Source organism: Nelusetta ayraudi, unplaced genomic scaffold (genome assembly GCF_046127955.1).
Source record: "Nelusetta ayraudi isolate G7.1 ecotype Tasmania unplaced genomic scaffold, CSIRO-AGI_Nayr_v1 ptg000009l, whole genome shotgun sequence".
NCBI lineage: Eukaryota > Metazoa > Chordata > Actinopteri > Tetraodontiformes > Monacanthidae > Nelusetta > Nelusetta ayraudi.
Window position 1 is genome coordinate 2311783 of NW_027466059.1, and position 17737 is coordinate 2329519.

At 50.7% G+C, this 17737-nt stretch overlaps 1 protein-coding gene across 1 annotated transcript in view; it reads left to right on the forward strand.

Annotated features, from left to right (window-relative positions):
• The first annotated feature begins 642 nt into the window (after positions 1 to 642).
• Positions 643 to 17737, forward strand: part of LOC142884005 (neural-cadherin-like) — a 107186-nt gene continuing 90091 nt past the window's right edge. The window contains exon 1 of the mRNA XM_076019399.1: positions 643 to 2125. Within this exon, the coding sequence (XP_075875514.1) occupies positions 1012 to 2125 (1114 nt within the window). The 5' untranslated portion in view covers positions 643 to 1011. The remainder of the gene's footprint in view (positions 2126 to 17737) is intronic.

Here is a 17737-nt window from a genome sequence, read left to right on the forward strand (position 1 = left end):
GCGTGTCTGAAGGAAAGGTTGACGTTCACGCGCGGGGAGTCGAAACTCTCTCCAACCTGACATTTTTTTTTTCCCGCTCTCCGCCTCCGACGGAGCGGAATCCCTCCGGCTGGTGTCATTTTTTTTTTTTTTTTGGTAACCTTTTTTTTACAGTGTACAGACTCAGGTGGAGTTGGAATGCGAGGCGCCGCCGTCTGTGGGAATTAGCGGCAGCCACCCACAGATCAACTCAGGGTGCTTGGCATGCAGCAGGCAGAGTTAGAACAGAGAGAGAGGAGTCAGCCATCAGGGTAACAATGATAATTTGGGTCCTTGCAAGGCTGCGCGAGAGGGCGACACAGCTCGGCACTCCGAAGTTCCCTGTGTTTGCAAAGATTAACAGACCACATCTGTGCATTTGCATTTATATTAAAGCATTTTATTTTCTCAGTGTTTTTTAAAAAATCTTTTTGGCACACTTATATTTCTACGGGTAAAATAGATTTCGCAGGGAAACAAACAAGTTTCAGGAGGTTTCCGAGGTTTAGCAGGTGGAGGCGACTCTTGAGCAAGGCAGCAGCGGCAGCAGCAGCTGCACTGGAGCTTTGGGTTCGCAGGCGAAGCGAAGGAGGGGGTGGGGGAGGACAGGGAGAGTTGCGGAAAGGCGCGTTCAGCCGCCTCAGTGTGGACGGCAGGCGTGAGTGAGTCGCTCCGCCGCCGCTTCCGTCGACGCGATTTGGTGGTGACGGATTTGTGCGCAAGAGGCTCGGCCGACCCCTCGTTGTGACCATCGCGCAGGGTGGGGTTCACGGAGGAGCTCCGTCCCCCCCCCTTTTGCGCGCCGCCCCACCGCCCCGCCTCCCACCACCACCACCTCCTCCCCTCCCCTGCGCACTAGCGCTGTCCGGCGCCGTGGTGCTGAACTGAACGCAGGGAACCAACGCAGCCGACTGGAAGCCGAGGGAGCGACGGCCCGGGATGCTGCGTGCGTAAGTTCCACCCCCAAGGAAATGCTCGAATCGCGGGGAAACTATGAGACAAGTGCTCTTGGCGCGCTCCGTCACCCTGCTTTTTACAGGATTTTTCCGCCAAAGCCCCGAGTGGAGTGCGGAGGGACCGCAACTTAGCGCCAACGCGATGTGGGCTTTCTTGCTATGCTGCTGCCTTCTGTCGCCCGCCGCCGGATACCCGGCGCGGAGCCGACTGCCCTTCTTCCACGGGCACGTTTTCGAGAACTCGCCGGCGGCGTCGAAAGTGAACGGACTCAGCGTCCCGGTGAGGCGCATCAACGCACAAAAATGGTGCCCGGTGGTGTCCGGCATGCACTTCAAACTCCACGGCAACGGCAGCGAGGATTTCCGCGCCTTCGCCCACCACCGCAGGGGGAACATACTGCTGAAAACTTCCCGCGTTCTGGACCGGGAAGCCCGCTCGGAGTACCTGCTGAGCGTGTCTCTGTGCTGCCGCTCGTGCGTCTCGGAGGCGGCGGATGCGCCCGAGGTGGCGTCGGTCCGAGTGGACGTACTGGACACCAACGACAACGCGCCGACTTTCCTCGGCTCGGGGACGCTTCGCCTAACTTTGGACGACACCACCGCCCTCCGCAGCGCCGTGTACAAGCTGGCGGCCGTGGACGCGGACGGCGGCAACAACGCCGAGTTGACGTACACCTCCGCGCCCAAGAACGGCAGTTTCTACGTGGTGCCGAAAACCGGGGAAGTTCTGCTGGTCGACTCCATCCTGGGTCTCCCGTCCGAGGTCACGTTCACCGTTTTCGCCCGTGACCACGGCTGGCCGCCCCTCACCAGCGAGGCGGTGCTGGTGACTGTTGCGCCGCGGCGCTGGGCGACGCGTCGCGCCGAGCCGCCCGCGCCGGGGAGGCGGGGACGCTCGCCCCGGGCGCTGCTTGACCCGGGCACCGTGGTCTCGCTCAACGTGTCCGAAGACCTGAACGTCGGCTCGGTCATCACGAGCCTGGGCCCCGTCAGCAGATTCCCGTCTGCCGCCTACGAGTTGATTTTCCCCGAGTCGGAGAGCTCCCCGGTCAGCGTGGGCCGCGACAGCGGCGACATCACCGTCAGCAGGCGGCTGGACAGGGAGACGGAGCCCCTGGTGGAGCTCACGGTTAAGATTCAGGATAAGAGAGGTGCGTATAAGAGCTCTGGCTTCATTAATCCGCACTTAAGTTAAAACACGCACCCACCCAACCCCTCACTTGTCCCACCCCCTCTCCCCCTCAGGGGAATTATTTGCATTGTGGCAGTGATGCCCTATTTTAGTGCTCCACATGGTAGCACTGTGCTGCCATCTGGACCACTTCCCTTCTCCCCACCAGGGGAGGGGAGCCCCCCCCCCCTCCAGCTGCAGGCCCCAATACAGACATCAGCCATCACAGCCATCACAGCCGTCAGGGCTCGTCACTGTAGCGCAGGATCATTCCAACAGGTGTGTCAGACTGGATGTCACATCGGCGTTAAGCACACCTCGTCATCATCGTCATCATCGTCATCGTGATCATCATCCCCATGAGGGCCTGTTAGGACACTGGGACCCTGGTTTGAGACACGACACGGCTGAGATTTCCAGTCAAAAGTGTCACCCAATTCTGCTGGTGATTGACGTATTTTGCCCACTGCGAACTTGTTTTTTCTTTTTTCTTTTTTTTTTTGCCGAGCTAATCCTCACCGAGTGCGAAACCGCTTTGACCCCTCCTCGCTCCCTCTGTAGCACTCTCTCTTCCTCCCCTCCCTCTTTCTCTCACTCATCTACTGGCATTACCCCCTTTAATCCTCCTATCCGTCACTCCCTAGTCCCCGGGATTTTGAAGTAGCACCGCCTTGCCCATCAAAATTCCCCGCGGGGGAAAAATAGGTGAAACTCCCTCTCATTTGCGCCCAAGTTTTCTTTGTTTTTTTTTTTTCTTTGTTTTGAGCTCCGTCGCAAAAACTCAGACTTCAAGCCTTCGCCGACAACAAGGACAAAACAACAAAGGCAGGAGGAATCAGAAATGATATGCTCTGTAATTGAGCTCGGCGGTGTGCGCGAGAACGTCGTGCGGTGTTTTCATTTGAATTGCCTGGTGTTGTTGTCGTTGTCGTGTTGCGCAGCGCGCCTCAGATTGTAATTGCATTCCTGATTGGGACACTTGCATGTGTCGGGCATAGAGGGAGCGGAAAATTGCCTGCATCCTGGCATTTTTTGTTCTTTATTTTTTTCCTTCCTTTTTTTTTTTTGCGCCCCGCAGATGTGCTGAAACTAAAATAAGGCGATCTTGACTGACAGTCATCCGCGCTTCCGTTTCGCCCCCCCTCACCTGGCGGAAACCCTCCTCCGCTGATCAAAGATACGCCGCGTTTCTCTCTCCTCTCGTGACGCCGCGGCGTTCCGGGCGGAATCCTGATGGAATCCGAGCAGGGCCGGGCCTTTTCTCACTCAGCCCTAATATCCAATCCACGCTCACACGTCTCCGTGTGTAAATAGCCCCTTTTACTTTGGTGATTCTCTCATTTTGTGCGTGTGAAAACGCACGAGCCTTCCACTGAATCCACCCCGCCCACTGGAATGTCTTCCCGGGGCCTCCGCAGTAAATTAGGTGGATGTTAAGGGAGTTTGAGGGCGGCCACGGCCGACGTGCTTTGTATGCCGGCGTCTCTCCTTGCAGGTGTTGGCGTTGGAGCGCGTGGCTGGAAAACTGGCTGCGGCTGTGCTAACATTTTTTTTTTTAATAATACGGCCTCACGCTTTGCGTCGTCTCTTACCTGCATTTGAAGGGTGAAGCTGTGTGTGTGTGTGTGCGTGCGTGCCCCCCCCCCCCTCCCCCCGAGCCGTCGGCCGCGCTGACAGTAACCAGCAGAATGTCAAACAGCAGAGCGCAGTCTGGCCGCTGCTGCCTCGCCGCAGTTCAAAGGATGTTCGAGTCAGCGGCCGGCCCACAGCATTCACGTCTAAATGGTGGACGGCATAATAGGTGCAGCGGAAACACAATGCGGCGGCGCCGCTGCTGGAATCCGAGGCTTCAAATCGAGCTAAAATAACGCCTCGGCACGAGCACAGCCTGTACCTTGAGATTCCATTCAGGTTTTTTTTTTATTTTTTTATTTATCTTCCCCAGCACTTTTTTTTTTCCATTTCAGTAATTGATTACTTTGATTCTCCTCCGCGCAAATGTCACCACTCCCACTGCGAGGCCACCTTGCTTAGCTCATTTGTAAATATTTGCCCAGCTGAGATGAAGTTTTCGTTGGCATCTGCGTGCCTGGACGAGCGAAAAGCTTCCGCAAGTTTTTTTTTTTTTTCCCACCCTCTTTTTGTCACAGTTTCCAAGGGTAAAATATGATTAAAGGCACAGACAAACCTTCTCATCGGCCGGTTTGTTCGAACATATTGAGTGCGGCTGTGCTCGTAAACCGGTTGATTTGTTGAAGAAGCACTGACGGCGCTGGCGCGAGGCTTTCTTATGCTAATAAGCTTGCTGTGCGTACCGCGTTCTGATCAGAGCTATCAAAAGGAGCGCAGCTCAAATGGAGATTAAAAAGTCCCGCTTGACTCTCAGATATCCCAGATAAATTATTCTGGCGTGCCGCAGACACTGGGGGAGATGGAACAGCAGCGCTGGATTACTCTCACTATGGGGTCCATCCCATTGACAACCTCACCTGAAAAGGGGGGTGAAAAAATGTTTTCCAATTGTCTGCCTCCCCCTCCTGCCGCTTCCAGACGTGACTTGTGTGAACGCAGCGGCGCTTTTGTCTTCTGTTATATTAATCAAACGCCGGGATTAAAGGTTTGTTTGTTTGAAGGAGTGCGGCAGGATGAGGTAATAATATCTAAAGTTGCGTAAGGCATCAACATATTGCTGTCAGTGTTGCGTATGTGTGCACATATTATGAATTTTTGATAATATTAGCATATTGTTAAGGAACTGCGTGGTAATCCATCCACTCCCAAATGAGCACAGAGGGGTAAACATATGCCAAGTTGCAGCTGCCCCTAGTGGTCGCCAATATGGTTGCAATAATTCACCACAACCCTCATAACGTCTGGACTTCTCCGGTGCCACGACAACAAGTCGACGCCGCCACAATCAAACACAATCGCAGTCACGTTTGACCGCCCGGCGCCAACGTTGTTGCGCCCTCTCGAGACGTTTTTGTTTTTATTTAACTTGCTCCTTTCTGAAGTAATTTTCTTCACCATTTCATCACGGCGCAGTGATTCATTGCTCCACTTGCTTTTTAATTACACCCCCACCGCTTGCAATTGCTTTCTCTTTATGCCACAAAAAAAAAGAAAACTCCATCGACGACACAACAACACAACATTTTTTAAAAAACTTAATTTCTTCCCTTCCAATTAATCACATCTCGGCTCAACGCAGTCACGAGTAAATTAGGTCGTATAATGTACACTCACGGCGTATGCATGGGACATTAATTTCCAGATTGGGGGAGGTCAGGCTCTAATTAGTATAGAACTGCGTGCTGTAGACAAACTTTCAGCCCCTTCTCACCCCCATTAGAATTCACCTGGCCGAATATTTACCCCTTTTCAACTATTCTCGCTATGTCAAAGATCCCTGGAGAAGAACGATGAGGGCATATTTTCCCTGACGTGGCCTCTGTGTATCAAACCAGCAGCGTGAGGCCAAGGAAAAAAAAAGTAAAAGCAGTGGAAGTAGGCCATGACTCACACAAAGTGGTTATGTGGTGTTTGTTTTGAGGAGAGGCATCGAGGGGTCCTCGCCCGCTCTTCCTCTGACGGATGTTTGGTGGTCCGCGGAGGACGTCAGTGTACATTTGTTTAGGTGGAGGAGGAGTGCTTCACCCACCCCTGCTTTTTCCCGCCCAAAGAATCCTTTTCTGTGCCTCTGAGTGGGAATCACTTAATGGCATTTGACTGGTCCTGTGGGAAGTATTGAACACATGGTGCAGTCCTTTGTGAGTTGAGTTTATTGTAGGGGGCTGGTGGTTCCAGTGGGTTTTTTTTTCCCAACCCTTCCAGGTGTCTGTGGGCTCTCAGTTTGTTGCATTCGCCTCTCACCAGTCCGTCTCCTCTTTAGCCGCATTCAGACTGCCAGCCAAAATCCGATTTTCAACCCATCCAGATTGAAAACGGATGGCTCTTTTGTAGTCTGAACCGTCACAAATCTCATGAAATCTGATTTTGCAAAACGCATTGAAACCACCTTCGGGAGGTCGTTTCAAATGGCATTCGGACAGATGCGCCTCAGTCTGAACAGCTCCAAACACACCGATGGGTTTCGACTGTCCGTGACGTCACTCTACGCGTCACAACGCCCAATGTGCCAGACCTGAGGGCGCCATTCCAGGTGCGGAGCTGTAACGTAATGGAGCAGACAGAAGAAGTAGAAAACAGCAGTCACTGGACAGAGGAGGAAACTCATTGGCTCATCAGTCTGTGGGGAGATATTTCCATGCAGGCCAAGCTCCAGGCCATGTATCGCAACAAGTGGCGCTGTCGCAATGATATGACATCACACACTACACACTACGCTGGACGACACCTGCGCGCCGACGTCGTTGCTGTAGCAACCTGTCAGATGGGTCAATAGTGTGGCCCAGTCTGAACAGAGCCACATCCCGTTTGCTAATAACAGTGTGGACAGTCAGCCCAAAAAAATCTAATTTGAGAAGAAATCTGATTTGAATCAGATTCGTCTGCAGTCTGAACGCAGCCTTTCAGACCCCCCTCCTACACACACACACACGTCCAACCCCCCAGCGATCCGTCCTCCCTGTTCCTGCCTGTCTTCTCCTCGACATGTCACGCCCCTCACGCTGTCTTTAATCCAATTTCTGCCCACTTGTTTTTTTCCCCCCCACCTCGTCATTGTATTTGCATATTCCCTCTCGTGATGTGAAATGAATTGAGGGAAGACACCCCCCCCACCCGCACACACACACACACACACACACACACACACACACACACACACACACACACACACACCGCCCATATCGTTTTCCGTTTGCAATTTGCGACTGCTGCGGCGGCTGTTTGTTTAAGTAGGAAACAATTTCACACAAACGCTCTCTGCATTTGTTCAGTTTGGAGGAAAATAAAAGTGCCGCCGCCATAATCGTTGGTTGTTTTTGAGCGACCGAGGCGCGCGCACGTCGCCACCTATGCGCCGCTAATGCATGACACGCGGTTTTATTATTCCGACTGCAATTGTGGAAATGTGTCTCGGTATCAGTCCATGCCTGCGTTGAATGTTTTTTTGATTGCCCTCGCCGAGACCCCACAACCGAGATTCCCTGATCTACTGTTTCTGCTGACATGCTGCGTAGCTGTAACATGCTGGCAGCGCTTTATTTCTGCTCTGCGGTCCCTCTGATATCAAATAAATGAGTCCAAACAACATCCCCCCGCAGTACTCTTTGCTCTAAAGTCTTAGCGTGCATCCGACGCCACGTAGGAGGAAGGAAGAAAAAGGGGGCGGAGTACTCACTCCCCGGCTCCCCCCCCCCGTCCCCCCACACTCCTCATTTTTCTTTAAAAGAAGGGATTAAATGAGAAGACTGCGAGCAGAGACAGGGGAGGGGAGCAGCTCTTGCGTAAATTGTGCGAGATGTATTCAAAGGGGATGCAAGACGCCGCTGTCAGCGACACTGAAAGGTCAGGACTGGCTTTAATGCCGGTGGCTTGGACACAGAGCGTGGCTGTGAGATCAGCAAGGTTAAGTGAGGCAGAGATGAGAAAGCCAAAGACTTAGGGAGTGAGGAAAGATGGAAGGAGCGTGTTGACACGTGGCTGTGTGAGATCCCCCCCCCTCCCCACCACCACCACCAGCACCACTGCTTCTTGCCTATAAGCTTTATCGAAGGTAAGTAAAGGGCAGCCACATCAGAGGCAGGGAGCTCTGGCACTCTGCAGATGAGGTCAGCTCAGTGGAACATAATTGTCAGAAAGTTAGAGGGCAGCGGTGAGAAACTATCGGGGCGGCAGGGGAGGGAATGAGGTGTGCATGTACTCCGGCCGGACACGGTCCAGCCCACGGCCACGGGGCACCAAAGGGCGGGATGAAAATATAGTACAGTGCAGCGGTGAAAAGGGCAGCAGTTGTGCGATTGTGTGTTGTTCCCGAGATTGTTTTTTTGTTGGGCAAGTGGAAGGGCAGGTGAAGACAAAAGTATGACCTGCCCTTTGCAATGAAGAAGAAAAGCCTGAGGTAACGACGAGCGAAGAGGGTTTTGTTGTCTGTCTCTGCGATGATGACGACTGCAGCGATGACTTGCATGCAGCAAATCCCTCTGATAAAAGTACCGAATCCCTGTGCTTTCATTGCCATCATCACAACATTTACCAGATTCGGTTAAAATAAATCATGAAGCCGGCACGCCAGGTGGATTGTTTCCTAAGTCCTATATGGATCTTTGGTTGAAAGCATTTATTAAGCAAGACAAAACCTAGAAGGTGAATGGGCCAGTTATCTGGAGACAGACCTATTAGATTTGTACCTTTACAGGACTGGAAGCTTCCTATTGGTGCAAAGACCAAATTTAGCTGTTTGGTTAACCATCTTTAGCTCACTTTCTAGTGTCTAATTCAACTCTTTTCAAAGCCAGTTGGTTGCATAGTGAAAACTGTCCACCAATAAATACCTTTGGTTCTCTTTATTTGCTCTTCTTTCATTGTGAAAGAGCTTCTGTTTCTTGCCCTTGTACCTCCAACGTTTTTCTTTGTAAAAGGAAGCTGAATGCTGATAGATTCCGCTGAAAGTTTAAAGCAGACTGAAATCATTGGCTCTTAGAGTTTGACCAGATCGGTTGAGTCCGATTTTAGACAGAAAAATCCTAGCGGCAGCAAAAACTCACAGTCTTTCGGTGCGGAACATCCCGATGATAGGAACCAGCGGGAGGTGAGCAGCAGGCCAGTGTCGGATGCTGATGACGTACTCAACGCCTCATCGCGGGACACACAGTCTCACAGGAAGAGTCGTGAAAGTCATTCACACCGTAGCATTTGCCATTTAGATACATTGTTTGCATTCATTGCAATCATTAGATTGGATATGTCTGAGTCCTGCTGTGTCACTTAAGGCGCGATTGAATAAATGACAGTGATTTAAATCAACAGATCATCAGCGTATTGTCATAATAGGAACAAAAGAAACTTAATGTGAAGAGGGTGACAAAACATTTTTAAAGTGACTATCGGCGGTTAGGGAAATACAATGGGCAGCTGTTAGCATTGTTCCCTCAAGAAGGTTGTGAGCTCGATTCCCAAAGTGTGGACTTTGTCTTCCTCGACGCAACCACCACTGGAGAAGGTGGAAGACAGAGAGGTGGCAAGGCATTTCTGTGCTGACATGAGTGAATGAAGAGACTAAGAGACTAATGAGCCCGACTGAGCATCTGTGTTGCGTGAGTTGTCCCCGAAGTTATGATTCATTTGTGTGCGAAAGGAGACAGGTGTTGGAAAACAGAGAAACCTGCACATCGTGAAACAGGAATGACTGTTTATCAGAGTGCCAGGCGAGCGCTAGGAAATATTATCATTATTATGTGTCCGTTTAACCTGTGAGTCAGACAACAGAGGCCGTCGCTCTGCTCTGCTCTGCTCTGCTCTCCTCTGCTCTCACGTCTGCATGTTTTTTTTCTTGCGCTTCGCTTGTAAAACAAACAGCCACCGGCTGCCCTCGCGCTCTCGCCCGATCACTTCTGACGGCGGACGCGGAGCCGTCGCCAGGCTGACGAGGGAACTGGAAAGGCCCAGCCGGCATTTCAGTGGCAGCGACCGGCCTCTGCTTGGCAAACAACACAGCATATTAAACAATTGCGGGCAACAAGGCCCAAATGCAAAATATCAGTAATACCCATTGAGCTTAATGGTTCTGTACAAGGTCTAAAACGATGCGGCTTCATTCGCTGGCTTAATTTTACAGAACCAATGTGCCACTGGGAAAAAGAAAAAAAGAAAAAGCCTCTTCTGGCGGCTGTGTTGGCTCATGTGGACGAGGAGTTCACACCTCCTGGTTCGTAATCTAAACTCGGCCGTTGGACTAACCTGCAGAGGGGAAACATCTGCCAGACACTGTTTTTCTTTTTGCCTCATGGAATTGCGGAAAACGGACACAGACCGAGTGAGTGAAGACTAGACCTCACTGCCCTCCCATTCCCCTCCCTCATGTTGCAGTACTTGAGATTGGTTTTGGTTTCAAGACTGGTCTCGACCACTTTTTAAGGGTCTCGGTCTCATCTCGGAGGCTTTTATTACTCGATCTTGTCTCTGTCTCGGACTGAACGGACTCAGGATTTTTGATCAAGACCAGTGGAGGCTCAGCCGACACTGCAATGACACGATAATAACAGAAAAGAATCCAGCTGCTGCCGTTTTACGCTCTGTTCGTGACACCCAGAGTGGCACGCCCCTTTATTCCTATTTTTTGATATATAAAGTCTTGGTCTCGAACTCCAAATGTCTTGGTCTTGTCTCGACCTCGATACTCTCTAGTCTTGATACTGTCTTGGTCTCGGTTGGTGCGGTCTTGTCTGCAACACTTCCCCTCCCACCCTGCCAGCTCGACGTTTGTCAAAATGAATGAATTCATTAAAACGTGTGACTGTACACACTCTCGCAAGTGTGTACGTCTCCTTATTGCTGCCAAACCTCCAAACTTCAGAGCCCCGTAAATTAGGCAGGTCTGCTGCGTGTCACCGCTAAAGTGAAGCGCCGCATAAGGCGCAGTGTTCCCGGGGCAGCAGGGAGGGTTTTTCTTGTTTTTTTCTTCTACTTTCACTATCCGGCCAAAGGCTCTGCATTATTGATGCCCATTACCGCAGACATTGTCAACTCCAGACTGTGCGCCCGGGCGGCCAGCGCTGTCAGGTAAATGTCTCGCCGACCTCCGGTGGCGCCCGCTCCCAGAATGCCTCAGCGTAGGCCGGCGTGATGGACGATGCCGGCTTGCCAGCTCGTCGTGTGAGCCCGTCGGCCGCCCGAGAGGGTTTTTTTTGTTTTATTAAATCTGCTCCCTGATGCGCTGACACCAGCTCGGCGGGAGACAAACGTCTAAGGCCAATTGTTTTCTTTGGGAAACGATGAATTCGATTCCCCGCTTTCCTTTTCGGGCTGCTGACAGGAATACGGTCGCGGTTCATTTTGCTGGTTTAAACTCCCCCCCCCACCACCACCACCACCACCCAATTTGGAATCCTTGGTCTTGGGTTTACCTATTTGAGTGGATTTCTGACCCTCACCGTGTCGTTTCCCCTCCTGAGAGCTGGATTGATTTTCACGCTATTGATTAACCAGGAGCTGTTTTGCGCCAAAGCCACACACCGTCACTTTGGACAACAATTTTGTGTGTCGGCGACACACTTGAACCAACGGTTCACGCGCACGGCCGTGGAGGTCGTGCGTGTGTGTGTGCGTGTGTGCGCCCGCGTGTGATTGGGCTGAAGGTTGATATAACTGTCCCGCAGCAGCTCTAATGAATCAGCCCCTCAGACGGGCCTGTCTGTAGGCCTGAGTGAGCAAGGGGGAAATGAAAGCGAGCGGCAGGACACGTCCTGAGAATTCAATTCTTGTAGTTATTTATCTATTTGGTCTTGAAATTCACAACCTGCTGTACCCAAAGGCCCAATTAATTTAACATAACAATTGTTGCAGGCCGGCTCACAGTGGCCCGGGGAGACGCTGATAAACACACACACACACAGACAAGCTCGAGAGCTTTGCTGAATGAACTGTGAACATAGTGGGGGATGGGATGGGGGGGGAGGAAAGGGGGAGGTTTTTAACGCAGGGAAACATCACATGGTTGGGAGAGTCGGGCCCCGGCCGATATGTTTTGACATGGCACAAACTTTGCTTTGGAGCAAAAGCGCACAAATTGCTGTAATTGCGAGGCGCCACTTTGCGCAGCGGGAGCGCCGCTTTTGTTAAAAAGATAAGTGTGACTGCGATGCAAAAAGCGGCGGTAGAGCAAAGATGAGGGAGAAGAAGAGGAAGAGGAAGAGGCAGACGCTGTATTTTTCCAGCCGATCAGAGAGACTGCGAGGAGGGAGAGGGCGCGCTGGCTCGGATTAGAGGAAAACGTGTCAGAAAATGATGTCCATCTCATGCTTGAGTTACTTAATCAACTGTGGGAACGGGGGAGCCTAAAAGTCTACACCTCCATTATAGCTGGAGGATGGCTGATTACAATGGCAGGTGTCTTTGATGCGGAGAAAATGTAGTGGCTCTCATGACTTGATGAGCTTCCCGGAGAGAACATGGGCTGCCGCGAGGCGGCTGCTTTCTAGTGTGACTGTGTGTGTGTGTGTGTGTGTGTGAGAGAGACAGACAGACAGACTGGCAGATATATGGAGAGATATGCAAAAAAAAAAAAAAAAAAAAATGCAGAAACAACAAAAGAGGACTCACAAAGCCGCCATGTTTTATCCCGCTTTGTGATCTGCTTTGGACAGTCTGTTTTATGCTATTGTTGTATTCTTCCCATCTGTATTGGGCCTGATCTGTTGTGTCAGTTTCCAACTTGGCTCACACGCGCACGCGCGCACGAGGGGTTTATTTCATGCCACAGTCTTGCAGCTCCCCAATTTGTGGCCGCTCTCAGCGGAAGCGGCGAGTGCACGCGGCTTTCTTTCCATCGTTCTCGCTGCCTCGACAGCGCGGGGCTTAATTCCGTGGACTAATCAGACCATATGGTCTCTACAGTCTTATCATGTGCTGAGACGGAAAAGGACAGGGATGCTTTTTCGATCGTGTAGGCCCGGCCTCGCTTTTATTTGTTTATTTATTTATTTACCTTTTTTTTTCTTTCTTTTTTTTCTCCCCCGACATATGCGGCGGGCAGTAGTCACTGCCACACATTAAAGATCCCGGAACTATGTGCACAGAATTTAGCCTTTACCAGCCAGTTGTGTTCAAAGTGACACAAGTTGAAAGATGTTTTCTTTCTTTTTTTCCCCTTTTTAAAAAAAAAAAAACTGGCCATCATTTGGTGTGGAATATCTGCTGTTGGGCGCATAATATCTCATCGACTGTGACTCATAATTACTGCTGCCCTTTCTGCTCTGACACTGCAGCTGCGGCATAATGGAGTCATTTGAATACTTAATTGTTTGGATGTGCGTTTGCGCGGCTCTGATGGATATCTATGGCCGTGAAGCGCCGACGTCTGTCAAAAGCGTAAATTGACTATCAGTCTCCAAACACGCAGCCGCGCGCCACCGTGAATGTGTAAAAAAAAAAAAAAAAAAACGCGGGTGTAAAGTTTTCAGCAGTGAGTCACGGGGCTTGTCTCTCAGCGTGCGAGCGTTTGTATGCGAGCAAGCAAATCCCACTGACGGAGCGTTAACGTTTCCACCAAATAATAATAAAAAAACATTAACATGAGCTTTTTCGCTCATCCAGTTCGGATGTGCGGACATTATCGCAGATTTTAGCGCATTAAAATAAAAATTGATTAACGTAGCTGGGGGGGGGGAAACAGCCCCGTAATCGTGCGCTTTCAATGTCTGCAAATATTGTGACAAATCGCAACGGCGGCGTCGAGAGTTTAACTCCTGATTCCTGTCGCTCACAACGCAGCGGGGGCGATGAACATTGATCTCGTTTAATCTCGCCGGCCTGCTGTTAATGACGGGAGATGATGGTCGGCGCTGGACAGTCTGCTCTCTGGATTAGATCTCTAAATGAGGACTTTATCCTCCTCCTCCTCCTCCTCCTCTCACCCTCCCTCCCTCCCACTCGCCCAGTTACAGTTTAACGCATGTGACGACGGCCGCTGTGAGCATTTCTCCTAAACACGGACAATGTTCGTCTGTCGTTTTGTCAGCGTGCGCTCATGCGAGAGTTGCAGCGTTTGTCGTGGCTGAGGACCGTCCTCAAAGCTGCTGCATTAATATTGCTGCTATTAATATTGTAATATCTGCCGCAATTCCGCAGGAAGACGCAACGGCAGACATTGCACAGCTGCGTTTCCAATACAGTTTTTCGCAAAATCAAAGCAATATTTCTAAAATTTCGACAGAGTACAATTACGATTTGCAGGTGTTTCAAATGAATGGCGTGAAGCACATAAACGCTAATTCTCTTAAAATCTCGTCTCGCAGGACGCAATTCCCGTAAATCTCGCGGGACGAGATTTACGAGAATTACGTTTGCTTTTGTTTGTTTACGTCTGTTTGCTGTCAAGAAGGGTCGTTATATTTTTCTCTTTGGTTACTTGTAAAAATGAATCCGTCTACTCCTCTGTCCAAACTTAACGCGCCATTTTCACTTGAAGTGGAACTGGTCACGTGACCCGTGTACGTCGCGTCCGGTGACGTGTAAATGCGAAAAAAGTGTTTCCATGACACTTTTTCCATATACCTCCATATCGATTCGTCTAAGAAAACCACCTCATGAGAGCGTCAAAACCTTCTAGCAATATTTTTCGAAGTTTAGGTGTTTCCATCACCAGTTTTTTTATTGCGATATTTAGGTTTCGCGCAATTTTTGGGGTAATGGAACCGCAGCTAGTGATGGGGGTGTTTCCCCCCAAGAACGCCTCCTAACTGGGATGGACTGAACACACACACACACACACACACACACACACACACACACACTGGGCTCTCTGCTTGCGGTGATAGATTCATGCTGTCTCACCCATTCACTCTGGCTTGGTTTTCCTATTAAACTGGTTCTTCTGCTTTGGCCCTAATGTCGGCTGAGGCTTTTTCCCTCTATGTGTGTCTGCCTGTGTTGTGTTTGTGCACTGGCTGCGCGCCGGTCCCGCATTGGCTTGCCTATATATCCCAGGCTTTCTATGGAAAGATATCGAAAGGGCTCCGAGCGCAACCCCCATCAATCACGCAGCTCGCAGGAAGGCGGAGGGATGGAGGTCGACGGAGGGAAGCAGCGGTTGGGGTCGGAAGAAGGAAGGGGGCGAGATGGAAGGAAACAAGGCGGATGAATGGATGGATGGAGCCCGGCTCTGATTGAGCCTGGGTAGTCCAGTCCACATCCTTCAGAGATAAGGCCTGGGGAGCCGCGCTCTGCAGCTTCCTCACCCCCCGTAGCTTGAACTGGGGGCGGGGTGGTGATAATAAGAAATCGTGAATGGGGCAAATTGAATTAATGCCGCGGCGCGCCATAAAAGCCCTAACTGTAATGCATTTCAAAATCCTATAATGAGCAGAGAGCTAAAATAATTTCACACTCCAGCGAAGAAGATGACCCCCTAACAGATTTTTTTTTTTTTCTTCTTCCTTTTTCCGGCCAGGCCGACACTGTCGGGGTTTCTGTCTGTCGCCGTGCGTGTGCGCGACTCACTCCGGCTTCGCTGTGTCTTACCTCCTCGGAGGCATGAGGCGAGCTTTGTCAACAAATTCAAAATTTTGTAAAATAATAAAATTGCGCAGAGCCTCAGTGGGATGCAGTGGGGGGCCACGCAGCGCCGGGCCGGCCTGGGTCAGTCGCGCTGTCTGAGGGGAGAGAGAGAGGGCACAGCTGCTGCGTGCGCGCTCCTCTCATTACTCTGCATTAGCGGCTCGTCCAGTGATGGGAAAAAAAAGTGGTCGAGGCCGGACGCCATCCCGTTTCGCCTTGACGTGCGTGAGCGCGTGCGAGCCGAGGCCCAGAAGTGTGCCTTTTTAAAAGTGGCGCACGCAAAAAACGCATTCACGGAAAAAAAACAAGAAAAAAAACGCACACTATTTTCTGTTCTCTGGGTTCCATCCGCTATCCACCACCACCCCCACCACCGCTGCCGCCAACCTCCGCACTCCCTTTGCCGCCACAGTCGTATTGCTGAAATTACCTTTCCATCATCAAACCGGGGGAAGGAAGAGAAAGGTGGCTCTCTAACCCGCGCTAACACCAACAGACGTGCCGCTGATAGAGACTAATGACCGAATGAAAGCCTCTGATAGCGGTGGAATGAAGGCGGGCGTCACAGTGCGGCGAAGCACCATTTCCTGCCTCATCCTCTCTGCCCAAGTTATCCTCCCCAGTCTCTTCTCCTGTCCTCTTTACAAACATCAAATCCAGCTCTGCCCTCCATTCTTAGAGGATTTCATCTTTTTTCCCCCTTGTTTCTTTTTTTGCTGTGCCGCACAAGTTTTTTTTTCCCTCCTTCTTCTCAGAACTACTTCCTCTTTTTCATTTAACCCAAGGCAAGTGTGAGCTGAGGGGAGCTCAGGAGGAGCATCTCCCCCATCTGAGCGCACACACAAAGACACACACACACGCCAAACAAAACACATAACACACACACACACACACACAGACGCACACCCACATATTTGCACTGCAACTCTTGCGGTTTCCCAGACGAGGAAAGTCCACAGACACGAGAAGCTCGACTCTGATCTCCAGCGGTTGGAATATCACTGATGACCGGCGAAGTTCCGGAAGCGCAAAGCACCGCAATCCTTGCACCGCTCGGTGCACGGGGATGAAAAAAGCCGGGACTCACGGAGGCCAAACAATAATTCTTGGTCGTATATTACTCAGATCGCACGGAGAGATTCCAGTCCCGTATTTCATTTTGAAATGCCATTTGCACAAAATCACCTATTCAAAAAAAAAAAAAAAAAAAGAGAGAGACCGGTTGCGGCAGGCGCGGTGGCGGCAGCCCGTGGATTTGTGCCATTGCACCTCCATGCGGGGCTGTGGAGCGGTGCGCTGGTGGGTGGCCACCAGGCAGCCCGCTGAAGCGAACCGTTGGGCGCATATCATTTCCACAAAGAGTCTGTTTGGACGGCGCCGCCGCCGCTCCGTCAGAAAATGCGGGAGGAATGTAGTGTACTTCACAGCCAGGCATAATAACGGCCCGGCGTGACGGCTAGTTGTTGAAAGTACAATGCTTGACTACTAATGCAGTGCTTATGTAAATGCAAACTGTTGCCCTCGCAGCGCAGCTTCATTTTCTGAGGTGGCAGGAAGTCCCCTGGGCTCGCTTCAATATCCTCAAATTACTTTGCAAATAGCTCTTTTTGTTTTGCCTTTTATTTATTAATCTGGCCGTCAATCCGAGAGAACTGAGCCTTATTTTTCAATCAATGCTACGACTTAAGACTCACCATTTGGCCGCTGAGCAAGCGGGCCGTCTGCTTGCGAGTCGTTTATTCTCATGATGGTCGCTAATCTAGAAAAATACGTCCAAAAACCCACACTTGAAAGAGAAGTGGCAAAAACCAACTCTGTTGTTTTAATACACTCCGGGAAGCCTGATTATCCTGCACCAACAGCCTTTCTGTTAGTTGCCCTCGTCATGCTGTAGGTTTGATATTGATTTTTAAGGTTCACCGGGTCCTGTTGGCTTCGATTAAATGGTCAAATGGGGAGTTGCCTCGTACTGACTGTCGGTGCTTGGGTGACGACGCTCTCGCAGTACCCAGACTTCAAAAGTGTCTGGATCCAAATTTCTGCTGCTCTTCTTCTACGGCTACATATTGTTTGCTGTTCATGTCGCGCTCCAATGGCTTGGCGTTTTCTTTTCTTGGTCTTTTCTTTAATGCTTTGTCAGCCTTTTACAATCCAACTTGTGGCTGAATTGATCTTTTTTTCTCTGCAAATTTGAGGCAGAAAAGAACAACAGCCGCAGTGTAATTGTAATCCCTGCGCATCCAGTGATGACTTATTGTTTACCGTGCCCTGTGCTCACAGTGCTTATCAATGGCTAAAACGCTGAAGCCTATTGTGCCGTCTTGTGGCCTGAACTCATTTATCGAATCGATCACTCTTTTGGCAAAGTAAAGCGCTTCTCACCTCGTTAGCCACAACTTGCGAAAACACATTC